The 14,720-nt window shown below is 43.7% G+C and overlaps 2 protein-coding genes and 1 long non-coding RNA gene across 13 annotated transcripts in view; 2 read left to right on the forward strand and 1 right to left on the reverse strand.

Annotated features, from left to right (window-relative positions):
- ABHD3 (abhydrolase domain containing 3, phospholipase) overlaps window positions 1-7,165 on the forward strand; it is a 31,486-nt gene extending 24,321 nt beyond the window's left edge. For 2 of the 4 annotated variants that reach the window (XM_054191426.1, XM_054191422.1), the window contains one exon: window positions 1,134-3,139. In XM_054191426.1, the coding sequence (XP_054047401.1) occupies window positions 1,134-1,312 (179 nt within the window). In that variant the 3' untranslated portion in view covers window positions 1,313-3,139. Of the gene's footprint in view, window positions 1-1,133; window positions 3,140-7,077 lie in introns of those variants that run through there. The other 2 variants (XR_008464857.1, XM_054191425.1) reach the window with 2 other exon arrangements.
- On the reverse strand, window positions 4,988-8,932 carry LOC128905384 (uncharacterized). Of its 3 annotated transcripts, none has more exons than XR_008464860.1 (3): window positions 8,834-8,932; window positions 6,393-7,825; window positions 4,988-5,222 (listed from the first exon to the last, which is right to left on the reverse strand). It is a non-coding gene; the product is annotated as an uncharacterized LOC128905384 (long non-coding RNA). The 3 variants fall into 3 exon arrangements; XR_008464862.1 differs by having other exon boundaries at window positions 6,393-6,995; window positions 7,675-8,921; XR_008464861.1 differs by having other exon boundaries at window positions 6,393-6,489; window positions 6,794-8,921.
- Window positions 8,933-9,192: 260 nt separating this feature from the next.
- ESCO1 (establishment of sister chromatid cohesion N-acetyltransferase 1) overlaps window positions 9,193-14,720 on the forward strand; it is a 32,966-nt gene continuing 27,438 nt past the window's right edge. For 4 of the 6 annotated variants that reach the window (XR_008464624.1, XR_008464626.1, XR_008464625.1 and 1 more), the window contains exons 1-4: window positions 9,193-9,278; window positions 11,927-12,030; window positions 12,223-12,421; window positions 12,993-14,364. Coding sequence is in view for 3 of the 6 variants with exons in the window: in XM_054189430.1 (XP_054045405.1) it covers window positions 12,225-12,421; window positions 12,993-14,364 (1,569 nt within the window). In the remaining 3 variants the exon portion in view is untranslated. Of the gene's footprint in view, window positions 9,279-9,422; window positions 9,563-11,926; window positions 12,031-12,222; window positions 12,422-12,992; window positions 14,365-14,720 lie in introns of those variants that run through there. The other 2 variants (XM_054189431.1, XM_054189432.1) reach the window with 2 other exon arrangements.

Consider the following 14,720-nt stretch of genomic DNA (forward strand, 5'->3'; position numbering starts at 1 on the left):
GAATGATGGTGTCATCCCATCATAGTCTCACCACATCACACTGGAATGCCATTCGCATGCCCGGCTGCGCTAACTGACTTTTATTTTCTTTCACAAAGGGAAGTGCCCAGGCGATAGCACAGATTAAGCCACACATCTGTGCATATTCCAATTAAGATGCACTGAAGTCTCCCTTTCTGTGCATTTCAAGATCAGCACGTGTCTCAGGTGTAGTTCACTGACGACTTTAAGCTAATTGTAGGCCGCCACTGCAAGGGCCACTTCACCACAGTCCTCATCTGACTGTGCCTGCCGCCATTCCTACATTGGCATTAACATGGGGAACCAGATCAGGGAGCTGATCCAGCTGAACACTAACCCACCAGAAGGAAAATCCTTGTAGTATCTGATCTAATAATACGCATTCCAAATTAAACAATTTTCTAGCAGTCACTATTCAGGAGAGAACCACTAACCTAGGTGACACAGAGCAGCTTTCTGGGTCCTTGTGCAGTTCTTTGCCCTTTCCCTTTTCTGTTTACCACGCGTATTTAGATTATGAGCTCCTCAGGGCAAGAGTGTTTGCATAGTGTGGTCTAAATGTGCAGGTGTAAATGTATGGCAAATCAGATATAATAATGATAATAACCCAGGATAATCTTCAATATTACCTGGTAGGGTATCTTACAGACAAAATCTTACCGTGACATGAAAGATTTTGTGTTTCCTACAGAAAGACGGGGATTCACAATTAAGGTCACAGTTCCTGGCTTTTCCAAAGTTGAATATTGCAACACAGGTTAAAAACTACAGGCTTGATTGCCCTTTCACTTTCACTATTTATACCAAATCATAAGTACTCATTAACATGGGTGCTGTTCATCACTGGGGCTGAAAGAAAGATGACGCCCCGTCATTGCTGAAATGTTTACAGCAACCAGAAAAATCACACAGATAAAGCGAGTTAATGATGAAGAGAGAACTGGATTTTCATACAGCTATGGTTCTACGTCCTGTGGTACATTTAAGCATATGTTAATGTTGTGCATATTTATTCATACATAATATGAGAAACATTTAAGAGAAATTATTCAGTGAGTGGCATTTCATAGAACGATAAGGAATTAAAAAACTTTTTTCCCCCCCTTTTTTAGCTATACCAGTAGAAACTGCCAAACAAAATGCCAACGTTGCTTTGGTCCTGACTTCATGTGGAGGCCATATTGGTTTTCTGGAAGGAATATGGCCAAGGAAGTGCACTTACATGGACAGAGTCTTCAAGCAGTTCGTGCAAGCTATGTTCGAGCATGGAAACAAAATCTTTAGCATGTAGCTTTGGACCACTACTATAGCACAGTGGCACGTTCTGACAAGGGCAGTTAAGCTTAATGCACAAATTTTAACTCCTGTAAGCCAGCAAATGGATAAAGTCCATTACTACATGCAAAAATATTTTTTGCCTAAGATTTTGTAGCAAGAAACTAAATATTACGTTGTCACTTTTATATTTATTTTTAATATGCCTTACTAAGAATGACCTTAAATGAAACAGCATTCTGCATACATCAAATTGCACTTAACTAAAACCATCAAGTAAAGAGATTATCATTCCTCAGGATTTTAATTTAAACCAGTACATATTTAGGAGACTTAATTTAGATTGCTCTTAATATTAGAATGGCAACCCTCAAAATAGCATATATTATCCTGTCACACATAGTACAAGTTGGCCCATTCCTTAGGGCACTGATGGTGAAAATCTTAAAATATGAAAACAAAAGGAGGAGGGAACACAAAGAGGCACTGGTTCTTCAAATAAGTCAAAATTTCAGCATGTTATTCCATAGCATTAGATTGATACCTGCTTTTGCTGTTCTACCTTGACAGTATTCAGATTTAGGGCTAGTTATTGTTTTTTAAACTATGTCGATGCCATACTTGTCTTACATGATTATTTTTTAAGCAGCTAATTTATAGTGTTTACATATAACCAAAAGATTCCTTTAAAACAGTACTGTAATAACATGTAATTAAAAGACATCTTGCATTTCAAAGTTCATGTAAAGCTGGATGTTGTCATATATGTAATACGTACTTCATATAACCAGTAAACTCGATGATTCTATCTGTTAATGTTTATATTACCCTGCAAGAACATTTCAGTTTTAAAGAATAAACTTTAGAACATCAGGAAATTATGATATAATCTGCTTTAAATTTAAAAAAAAAAAAGTAACTATGTGAACCCTTTGTCTCTGCTATTGTTTCAGATAATTTCTAAAAAGAATGTAACAAACTGCGTAAAGAAAGCAGGGAGCTCGGGTGGGGGGGTTGGAGCCCCGTCTCTCTGGGTTGTTTATGTGATCGTTTATCAGCGCTTCAGCAATAGGTTGTCAAATCACTGAAGCCTTTGCAAACAGATTTGTGCCCTCACGGCTCATGAGTTTGTGAGGCTGACCGAGGCATCGCTGTTCTCGGCCCTGAAACAGAGTGAGCCAACGTGGACCTTTGAGGAAAAAGGACAGTTGGACAGAATGTATTTTGAAACTGTTGGGAAGCCCTAATTTAGGGCATACCAACGTTAAAAAAAGGCTTTTAACCGGCTTCTGTGGAGCACCCACCTCATGCAAATCACTGCTTTGGGCCCAGCCACACAAGATAAGGCACTAAAGGTGTCTTTGCATTTTTATTTTTATCTTTTGAGCGGGGTCAGTACAAGAAGAAAACGCGGATAAAAAAGCAAGTCAGGTCTTTTGTCTCAAGCAGTACGTGAACAGTCCTCTTGCAAGGCATGTTTCCTAGTAACAGCAAAGGAAGAACAAGAATACTTTTTTTCTTTAGAAAAAGAAATTGGGACATGCTGTAAGAAAGCTAGTTTTGTAAGGTGGAAGGTTAAATTAAAAAATCAGACAGTGCTTTCAAGTTTTGACTTTTCAGACCAGCATCGGCCCCTGCCCAATTAATAAAATCTAACTTATTTTTTCTCTAATAAAGGAAAATGAGGAAAGTGACTTGTAAAAGCAAAATAAAATTTTGTGCATGTTACTGCAATACCTGAAATCAGCATATTAGTAGGGTGCCTTATTTATTCTTACATTCATTTCCAGTTTTTACGTTCATACAAAAATAGCGAGCAATAAACAGCGTATTGAGCATTCTATTTGTAAAACTGTTTGGGTACAGTACTGTTCAAAACTCAGCATGAAGTATTCATAAAAATAAAACCACATTAAAAGCACACCTTACTGTTTAAATAAAAGTAACACAATTAACGGCAGAATTTCTGTCTCTTTGCACTGTCTTCTTTCATTTAGGTCCCATCCCATATACATACCCATATGAGACATTTCTCTTTAAAGCTATGTCTAGCAAATGTCTATAAAGTTGGGATTTTTTCCCAAATATAGAGTACTTTCCTTATACCCCATTAGGGAAAATGCATTGTTCAAAGCACAGGGTGCAAAGTGGCAACAATCAAGTTTTCCTATGGATTTCTTCAAGCTTTCCCAGTCAGATTTTCTGAAACATACACTGTAGACACCTCAGTTCTTGCAGGGGACACACAAGCTAGCGAAAAAGTTTATGGCACGTCTTGCTGTGTATTATCTTTGTACCTTGTACAGAGTTTCACCAGTCAGCCAAAATACAGACTCCAGAATTCAATTCAACTCCTCTATTCAATGTGAAATCATGGGGCCTTGATTTGGCTTTTTACCTGATCTGAGTATCCAGACAGCGACAGGGATAGGAAATGTTGGAGGTGGGAGAAAATCATTAGTTACCAATGTGCTCATTACCGGAAAGGTGGAGTATAATGAAAGTGAAATTCCCAATCACAAATGTTGCAGACACTTCTTAAACCTTCTTCCTAGTTCAGAATCACAGAGTAGCTGAAGTTGGAGGGGACCTCTAGAGATTGTCTTGTCCAGTTCCCCTGCTCAAAACAGTACATATTGCACACGTGCTCCAGAACATCCGCCTCTTCTCAATTTACTCTTGGAGTCAGTGCAAAGTGCTGTTCTTTTTATCTGTGAAGCCTTCAGTCACCCAGGAACCATCTGTGACCTCACCTGTCTTACTACAGGATTATAAAGACCAAGATTTTACAGTGTAATTTATTATGTCCACTCTTGGCAAACAGACTTAGGAAAAACAAAAATTTCAAATAGAAAAATATGGTTCTGTGAACACAGAGAAACTAACCCACGGTTTACATTTCATATTGAACAGAAGAAGGATGAATGCTCTTTTTAGAAACCTGGACGTGCAACAGTACAGTTTACAAGACTTAGCAGAACGGGCTATGGAGAACAGTCTACAGCTCTACAGGAGCTGGTGTTGAGAAAATGCGAGTAAAGCGCTGGCGACTCCAGGCAGGTCATCACGGTCATGTCAGTATGGCACCGAGTATCACGGTTCAGACATCAACATGCTGACTGTTGCAGAGTGCGACCACCCTGAGGACTAGACTGACCATTACAGAGACTGGAAAAGGGCTCAATTTAAAAGAATTACTCCCTAGATATGGTTTAGGAAGCTTCTCCTTACCTTCTCCCTACTGCAAGTTGCTGTTTCCAGCTGAGATCCAGTCGTCAGCTGTTTCTGCCCTTCAAGCCAACAGAATGGAGCAGTTTGCTTACCTCAGCATTTCCCAATGTTTCAACCAACAGCCTCCCCTTCCTTTTTTCTGTAATTGTCTGGACCCCTATGCACCACTCACATACATATATATCCACTGTCTGGCCTGGGCCCAAATCTCTGCAAAACAAAACAACTGCCTTCCCTCCACATGTAGCTATCTACAGTCTTTTCTATCCCTGCTCCCCCCATCCCACCCAAAAAATCTCACATTCAGCATACAAGAAAAATGGACAAGTCCCAGCCAAGTTTTTTTTCCTGCCTCCCTGCAAAAACTAAAACACCAAAACAAAACACATGACTCTGACTCCCACGCCCCCCATTTTCTGCATGCCCCCCCCCCCGCCCCCTTTCTTAGCGACATCCCCGGTAAAGCTCTTTAACTCCAGGCAGTCAGGGCACCCTCCAATCCCTGTTGTTCCAGGTGCAATCCACACAGGAATTTCATAGGGGAACCGCCTCTTTCACCTCCAACTCCTACAGCTGCCTGGCTCATGCCAGTGACTCAGACCTGCCAGGAAGAGGACTTTTAGCCCTGCATGTGGTTCTCATGAGCAAGCACACTGTGCTCTCCCCAGGCCACTTCAGCTCAATGCACCATCAACCTGTGAAAAAAAAAGAGAAAACATTCACTCTCCGAGTCACACACAGGCACCCTTCAGCCTGAGCCACATGCTGCAGTTCTCATCCCAGGGTGCCAGCTGGTCAAAAAGAGCCTTATAACGCTCAAGGCAACGAAGAGAGAGGAAGGTATAAAAAAGCCCAGGAGAATCTCCTCCCCACATGCTGGATCCCCTCCCCACAACAGGCTAGCGGTGCGTCTTACTAGCCAGCAAAATAACTCCTGCAGCCAATCTGCCGTAGAATATCCCAACCATGTTGTGGTTTTGTTTTGGTTTTTGTTTTTTTCAAATTTTCATTCCAACAGAAGAAAAGGAAAAATCTGCCAAACACACCAGCAGCCACAACAGCCAGTGGTTCTTCACTGGCAAACACCTCTTCCTCTGAGGGATCCAATTTTCCTGTCTCTTTCAGCCTCTCCCTTTTTCCTGGATGAGGGTAGAGGGACCTTTTGAATCTGCTGAATGGATAGGAATCAGGGCCCCATGCTGCCTCAGCTGCTCTTCCAGTTCCTTAAAGGATCTATACATTTAGTGATCAGAAAACCACTAGTTTAAATCAGCTTCACGTGGCCTTAGCTAACCTGAGGCATTCTTCTGATGCACTAGGAGTGCTTGCAGGGTTAATTGCAGCTGAGAGATTGAAACAGCTGCTGCTTCTTAGCTGTCAGTCACCGCCTCCTCGATCATATGAGACATCTGATAAGCAGTAGGGCAGTTTGGGAGCGTGTGAGGATGTCAAATGGGGCTGCAAGGTCTGTGTGCTAGCCGGACTGCTGCGACTGAGCTTGGGACCAAGAGATGAATCCTCTAACGATGCAGCCCGCCCTGTGTCTGCAGTTTCACAAGCAGCTGCCAAAGTTAACAGCTCCCTCATGCCAAGAGGGAAAGGCTTGCTCTTCCTCCTCCCCTGCCTTTTCTTATCCTCCCAGATTCCAGACATACGGTCCTCAGCTTTTCTTGCCCTGTCAGACTATGATCCAGTTTTTCCACTGGGTTAATTTTCTGCTGGCTCAGTGAGTTAAATTTGCTTGCCTAGAGGGGTCCCTCAGGTGCTAGCGGGTGGGTGGCATGAGATAAGGAGCTGGAGCATGCTGCTGAGAGTGGAGAAAAAGAAAATAGTGGGAGGGGCTTCCCCTTTTTGGTGACAGTCACCTGTTACACGGGGTCACTGCATCTCCCGAAGCTGTAGCTCAACGGGGCGCTCTCTGCAATTAGTGCGATGACACCTATATCAGCTGAGTTATTGCTCCTGTGAAAAAAGGCATAACCTAGAAGCAAGTCATTTTTCACTTAGCTGCACTCCAGCAGTATCACAGTAGCGGTAAACAAGGCTAAATTAACATTTAACCTCCTTTTGAGGTTAAATCTGTCCTATCCACATACTCCACATATGTGAATGCAGTTCCTCCTCCCTCCCCAGGTCCCCTAGTTCTACAGCAAACCCGTGCCCGAGCACTCCTGTTCATATTTATCACAACTTCTGAGGAGAGTAAATTTCTGTAAAGTTTGTGTTCTTTCAGCAAAGTGACATTTGCTAGCAAGTTCACACTGACCTCAGCGCTTCAAAATGCTGCCACCTTCTGTGGAAAACTGGAAATTTACCCATGTTCTTCTATCCCATGAATTGAGTTTTCCCAAGTTTTGGAATTTAATGCTTTATAAGAATGTCTGTTTCTTTATTACTTCCCTGATGTATAGCAGATTACTACTCCATGGAAGGATATGAGAAAATCTAGCTTTACTTGCTTCATGTTCCTAAGAAAGAGGGATGGGAAAACATTATGTTAAATTTACAAAGGCAGCGATAACATAACAAAATGCTTTTATCATCCTCCAGGAAAATTTACAGGCAACCCAGTGACTAAAGGATCCTTCATCTGGAAAGTATTCTGTAGGTTACTGTAGGAGACCACGTGTCGCTGCGTTCATTGTAAAGTCACAGCAGATTATCAAGCATTAAAGAGGAGCTTTCATGCCATTTATTGGTTGGCTAACGCCAAGGTTCATCACGCTGTTCTCCAGTCATTCCGATGCAGTGATGTATACACATCACTATGCAGATTTACAGTGAAATAAGCTGAGACTGTGTCTGTATCAGCAAGTAGGACTTACTGATAGGAGTGGACAGGCACAGCAAAGCTACTTAATACTGAGATCCTGACACACATACTATACGCATTTCTGGTAGGATGTACTTCAGGTTAGCCCTAGCCTGGTAATACGGCTGGAACGCACTAGGTATAAATAACGCACTAGGTACACGAGGTAACTCTACGTTAGTATTCTAGCTAGGATCAGGAGCACACTTTTGAAAGAAACCTTCTGATTGCTCTCACTTGTCATGCAGGGTCTTGGGAGTGTGCATAACGGATTCCTTTTGAAGGAAACCAAACCCACAGATAAATCGCCACAACACGCCCAACACGTTCCAAACCTAGCGGTCACTGCATCCACAGGACAAGAGTAAAGCTGGTCCGGACTGGCACAGCAGTGGTGTGGATGTCAGATCCTCAGCTCCACTTCTCTCGCTCTGAACTTCTTTTATTACTTGCCAACGTAAACATAGCCTCAGACCCAGGAACACCCTGAGGCAATAAAGCCACAACATAAAGTTAGATCAGGTACAAATCCATTACCCAGCATAGTAAGGACTGAAATATCCCAGAAAATGGAAAAAAGCCACAAATACATGGTTATGCTACAGAATATGTTGTGAAACACACTGCAGAACACAACTTTTAAAACAGTTAGCTGTGTAGTAGGTAGGCAGTAACCACAGGGTTACTACCAAACTTGGGAAAGCAAAAAGGCAGTTCACTGAGTGAACTCACTGCTCTGCACAGGCCCCCGGCACATCCAGTGAGGCTCTTTAGTCTCCGAGACACAGACAAGTGTCTCTGCTGCTTTTACAGTCAAGCCACATACACTGGCACGACACTGCACCTGCGTTTAGGAGACCTGCTGGTGTCTGTGCACCTAAAGCAAAACCGATCAGCAGGAAGATCCCAGTAACCACAAAATACACCCTTAGATAAATTTCCAAAGGTGAGAGCGGATATCACTTACAGCACAGCACCAAAACCAATCTTTACAGGGACTCCCAAACATATTGGCGGTGCGCAGGCCCACACACACTTAGGAAATGCTGATGGAACACCACTATTACCACAAAGCGCGTGGCTGTGCCAGTCGTGAGGTGTTACTCGCACGCCGTGGGCCACCATAGAATCATAGAATGGTTTGGGTTGGACCTTAAAGATCACACAGTCCCAACCCCCCTGCCATGGGCAGGGACACCTCCCACTAGACCAGGCTGCTCAAAGCCCCATCCAGCCTGGCCTTGAACACTTCCAGGGATGGGGCATCCGCAGCTTCCCTGGGCAACCCGTTCCAGTGTCTCACCACCCTCACAGGAAAGAATTTCCTCCTGATATCTAATCTAAATCTACCCTCTTCCAGTTTAAAACCGTTGCCCCTCCTCCTGTCACTAAGCCCCTTCGCCACCCCTGGCCTGTCAGTGCCCGCCGCTGCCTTCCCCCTCGCTTTTGCCAGGCGAGGAGCCCGACGGCAGCGGACGGGGCTCAACGACCCACCGGGGCCCCGGCCGGTACGAGCGGCCCGAGCCGCCGGGATAAGGCCGGGCGGGAGGGGACGCAGAACACCGGGCCCCCGCCACACAGGCAGGCCGTGGGTGCGGGGGCGGGGTGGGAAGCGGCAGCGGGGCGCCGCCTGCGCATGCGCGACCGGCACCGGACGTGCCCCGGCGGCGGGCGGGGCGGGCAGGGGCGCGGCTGCGGCGGTGCCCGGATGTGGGCGGGGTCGGGGCTCTCGGTGCCGCTTCGCCGGGGACGGGGAGGCCCCGCCCTCTCGCCGCCTCATCCTGCGCGCGCCTCCGCCCCGCCCCCTCCACCCCCCCCGTTCCCCTCCCTCCCTTCTCCCCTCCCTCCCCCCCCCCGGCAGCTGGCGAGCCGGGCAGCAGCAGGAGGAGGAGGAGGGCGGCAGCTCGCGCTGCCGGCACGTCGCTGACACTCGCGCGAGGTAAGCGGTCGCCTCGCGCCGGAGGCGGGAGCCGGGGGAGAGAGGAAGTTTGTGTCCGTCCGCCCCCCTCCGTGCGCCAGCGGCTCCCTCAGCTCTTCGCCCATCCCCCCCCCGCTCCCCTCCGCCCCGCTCCCTGACCGGTAGCCCGGCGCGGAGCGGCGCCCATCTGCCCCCGGCGCCGGGACCGAAAGGACGGCGTCTTCCTTCTCGGGCCTGGCCCGGCCCGGCCCGGCCGCCGCCCGGGCCTGCCGGCGGCCGCCGCTGCCTCGGCGATGGCGGTGAGGGTGAGCGGGCGATACCCTGTCGCCGATACACCTCACGAGTGGGAGCTGGGGGTGGGCAGTGTGCGTGTGGGTGTCTTCTCCGCGGCCCCCCGCCTGGGCCTGAGCAGGGCCGGGCCGGGTTTAGGGGCTCCCGGCCAGGCCCCGCTCCGGGCGGGCTGTCACGGCGGGGCGCTAAGGCGGATGACACTGGGCCAGGCTCGGAGGCCCTTCCCTTTTTCTCTTTCCTCTTGGGTTCCGTCGTGGGGTCTCTGCCCGTTGAGGCGCGGGGGCTGCGGGGTTCTGTCGTGACAGTCTCTCGTGTGTGAGACCCTAGCGCCCTGTCAAGCAGGTGGGGCGCCCGGTCTCACCAGGGACCAAGGGCTTGCCCCTGCTTTAAGGACTTGAGGGTGTGGGAGTTACGTGCTTCTCTTTTTCCTCTGCTTTTTGCACCAAAACCTTTGATTGTTGTGCAGTTGGTTCCTGTACTTCTGTGTCTTCCCTCCTTTCCGTAATCTGGCTTTTACTAAAGGGGACTTCTTCAGGGCAGAAACTGCCAGTTCTTGAATGTCTGGAAAAGTCCTTGCTCTGCTGTGCAAAGTATTAGTAGGAAAGAAATGAGTATTAAAGAGCTAGTTCTCTTTGTGGGAAGAGAGTGTATTTGTCAGTGTTCTGAGAAGAAATACCAGTGAGGGAAGAATTACATTTTCTGTTTTGTACTTGAAAGTCTTTCTTGAGTGTGCCATGCTGAGAGTGACAGTGTTATCTGTATACTTGCGGAAAAAAAACAGGAAGGTCTAGGTGTGTTCAGTGTGTGTCATTAAAGCACACCATTGACTCTCAAAATTTGAGAGCACAAAGTAAGAGGATATAAGACCGAAGACTTATTCAGCAACTGGAGCTGTTATTTTCAGTGCGAGTGGCTATGCTGCGGCTCTGACAGGTAATCTTTGACTAGTGGAAACCCGTAGGCTTGCAAAGTGATATGGAGCTCATGAGCTGTTAGAAGCAAGTCATACAAATTCTGTTACCTGCTCCTTAGAGAGAGACATGGAAATAGCACTATGAAAAATGCTATTAGAGATCTCTTCCCTGGATATGTTCTTTAATTCTATCTCATATACAAGTCACTGGTCGTGCAGCTTCTTTAAAGGAGAAAGTCAGAAGACAGCACTGGTGTCTGGAATTTAAGCATTATTAATCTTTTGTGATAAGAAGTGTCTTCATAAAAGAGTGGATAAATGAAAATGGGGTTAAGGACAATTTAAAGTCTGAAAGAAAAAGTACAGCTCTTTACGTTTTCCTTTTGGATAATTAATTATTAAAAGGAGCTTAATGTAAGCATCTTTTGAATTGTTGGAGAGAGACATGCATTTGTCAATACTGGAAGGCTTACTGTAATTGTAATGAAATGAAAGTATCTGCTCTGTGTTATACAACTGGTAACTTAAAGTTCCTGTTTGACTTTAAAATCTGTCGAATTTAACATCAGATTAGTTAAGGTTTGAAAAGTAATGTAATTTTGTTACAGAAATACTTCCTTGTCAGTCTGGCAATGGCCAAAAGTAATAGATAATTCTTGACCTAAAAAGGTGATATGGAAGTTCTGAGCACTGAATCTTCCAGTAAACTTAATTTTAAAAAGATATTAGTGGAACTTGGCTGAACAACTGTTGCTTCTGCTATAATACAAAAGCAGTGTCTTTGAATAAGATAACTTTAAAGTTTCATAAGCCACAAATAGATGTGAAAAGTATGATCAACTGAATCTGTGAAGACCGTTTTCTGAGGATCTCTGCTAGTTTTCAGTCTCTCGTGCACACTAACTTCTGCATCGTTAATATCATTTCAGTTCTCATGAAGAGATCATCTTTAACTGCCCAAGGCAAATGTCTCAAGTAATGCTCCTTTCTAGGCTTTCCGTCTCTGATTTGTAGCTTAAGTCATACAAGTAGGTACAGTTATAGGCGGTTGCTGATGTCTGTGAAGTTCTATAGCCACAAAACTTGGTAGAGTCTAATGGATTTATTCACAGTTGCTGTGAGGCACAGGATTGACAGCAGGTCCACTTTTTTGCAACCTGTGAAAGAGAGCAGCATACTATTTTCTGGAAAAGTGCAAAAGGCTGAGAAACTTCCTTTCAAATGGTGCTATATCTGCCTTCTTTTGAAAGGTAAAAGGGTAATGCTTAAGACAGCAAAATGCCAAAAATGGTTGGATGTGGAAATTAAATTTGTAGGCCTTTTATTTTTTTTAATTGATTATCAAAGAAACTTTAAAGCTAAGCACTGTTTGAAGGGATGGAAGAGGGTGGGAATGCCAAATTCAGAGTCTGACAAGGAAGTTAATGAAGCGCTTACTACATGACCATTTTTTATTTTTTCATAGGTGGCATGAAAGGTCTTGTTTGTAAGCATATACATAAGGAATGCTCTTGGCACACCTTGATAGGTTACTTTGGCCTAAACATCGATTGCCTCTTGTAAAAACCTGTAAGTAAAATAAATGTAATTCGCTTTGAGGTTGCTTTGATGATTTGCTGCTTTCTGATCTGTCTCTAAGAGGAAAAACGAGTATCAGTTACCTTATTTTGTAAAATGGGCAAATCCATGCTTATACTAGCTGGCACAGTAACAACAGTTGACAGAAGCTCCAAAAGCTGAATCAATTATTGTATTTTACAGAAATGGCAGCTCAGAAAAGGAAGTCTATGTTAGTAGAACCTTCTGCTAAACGTCCAAAGCTGGACAAGAACAGCAAACCATCATCAGCGAAGAAGGAAAAAGAGGTGTCAGATACAAAACATGTCTCAAATAAATCAAAGTCTAATCAGTGTGCGGTGCAGGAGAAAACTGTGCTCAAAACCTCTGTCAAATCAAACAGGTCAGTGACAAAAAAATAAGTAATTGTTCTAGGTTAACTTCCTAAACTAAATTAGTGCAGAAGCAATCTAAGCAGAATGAATTTGAGTTAAAGAGACAGCTAAATGTTTAAATAGTACTAGCGGGAAGATCAGCCTTAAGTCATTAAGTATGATATCTGCTATACAAAATTTCTCTGGCATTATGTTACTGTCTCGAAATCCAGAAAGACTTCCAAAAAAAGTTCTGAAGAAATCTAATACTGTGTAAGCCAATACTTAATTTGAAAGCCACAAATGTCAACAATTAAAAACTGCCAGAGATGTTAAAAAGCATTCATCTGGGGTTCCTAGTTCAGTATTGCCATGTATAAAAAACCAGTAAGTACTACACTTAAGAGTAACCAGGTGGAAGTGAAGTCTTTTTAGAATGATTCTAGAGAAAATTCTTCTAAAAGTACTGAAGGTGTAAGATATGGTGTTTTTAAAAAAGAAAAGGAAAAAAAAGTTAGATGCAGAGGCTAGTAGGAATAAGAAGTGTCTTATGACAAATTCTACTTTCTGGATGAAAAAATAATTATTTGAATCTTTCAGTGACAACACCAATGAACCTGAACTAGGAACACGCATGACTACGAGATCATCAGGATTCAACTCGAATAAAAAAACAGTACCCGACAAAAAGGTTCAACAGCAGCCTAAATCTACAAAAAATAAGGAGGTATGCCAGAAAAAATCTGTGCAAGAAATTCCTAAGTCAAAATGCGTAACTGCGCCAAATGAGCCAGTAATGAGGAGATCACAGAGGCTGCAGCAGTTAACGCATGTACATGTACCAGCAAGATGCCTGCGCAACAGAGAAGTTAAAGAAGAAAAAGCTTCGGAAGTTAAACAAAGTAGCCAAGCAAAAAGACATGCTCAGAGTGTTGCAGCAAAAGTAATTAAGTCTGCTGGAGAAAAAAAGGAACAGAAAACTACAAAAATAAAGCCAAACAATACAAATGAGGATAAAGAAATACATGTAGAAGTGACCAGCTCTCTGAAAGAGAAAAAATGTAAAGCAGACAATAAAAATGATAATTCCAACAGCTTGCAACACAACATTCAAGGGTCATCGTTATGTCCTGATGAGAGTATTGCAGAACTTAAGAAAGACCAAACGGGTCCTGTATCTCCTATACCTAGGAACACAAAGAAAGTGGAAACAGATTCTCTTAAGCCAAATTCTAAGACAGTAACTAAGGAAAAGCAACAAATACATCAGAACATAAAAAACAGTACAAAACCAAAAAAGAATTCACAGCCATCTGTAAGTGAAACAAATGTGGTTGAGCAACCAGAGAACGATGCAAAATCCAAAAGGGTAAGCATCCTTGAACTTTGTGAAGAAATTGCAGGTGAGATTGAGTCAGATACAGTAGAGGTGAAAAAAGATTCCCCTAATGCTGAGGATAGCAAAACAGAAGAAAAGCATGCCAACGTACAGCTTCAACAAAGTGAAACGCTTACTCAGAAAGAACCTAGTCAAAGTACTCAATGCAAACGTTTTTTCCCTAGCAAAAAAGCAATGCCTGTCAAATGCACTCTGAATGGTAGAAATAACTCCTCAAACAAAAACTCTAAATGGACCAAAATTAAATTACTGAAAGCTAGTAACATGAAGCAAAGTAACTTAAATTCTGCAAATACACCCAAGCTTTCTTTGTTAAAAGATTACCCTGAAGTTTCAGAGGCAAGTCAAATAGCTACAGAAGCAGAGCCTTCAAAGGCACAAGGCAAGCTGTCATTAACAGGACTCTCTGAGAATGAAAGTGCAACTTGTGTGCAGGAGAAATCAGATCCTTCATCTGAAAGGGCTGGAGCTAAAGAAGTGACATTAGAAATAAAACAGCCCACAAAGAGAGGTGCAGAAAATGGTTTGTTGCGTAATTTGACAAAACATTTGTGTGAGCCAAGACCAGATGAGGTAAGCCATTTTAATTATGGTGTATGGTGGGAGGGTATTCTAAATCTGTTCTGTTTTCTGAGAATGCCATGCTGAGAAAGTTTGTTTTAACAATTACTTTATTTTACAGTAACTTAAAATTTTCAAATATATTCAAGATCCTTTACTGGTGCGTTGTCATAGATGGGATGATATTAAGTTGCAAAATGAATCTGTTTCACCCTCCTAAGTTCTGTAGTCAACTAAATGTTTGATAAAATTTGCTGCTGGAACTGGAGGTTTTGTAGATTCATATGGACAGTTTTTGATGACTTAATCTTGTATAGCTGTTCTGTTCTGAAAAGGTATATTAAAAGAAATGAGAGGGGGGAAAAAGC

The sequence above is a fragment of the Rissa tridactyla genome, chromosome 2 (genome assembly GCF_028500815.1).
Source record: "Rissa tridactyla isolate bRisTri1 chromosome 2, bRisTri1.patW.cur.20221130, whole genome shotgun sequence".
Lineage (NCBI taxonomy): Eukaryota > Metazoa > Chordata > Aves > Charadriiformes > Laridae > Rissa > Rissa tridactyla.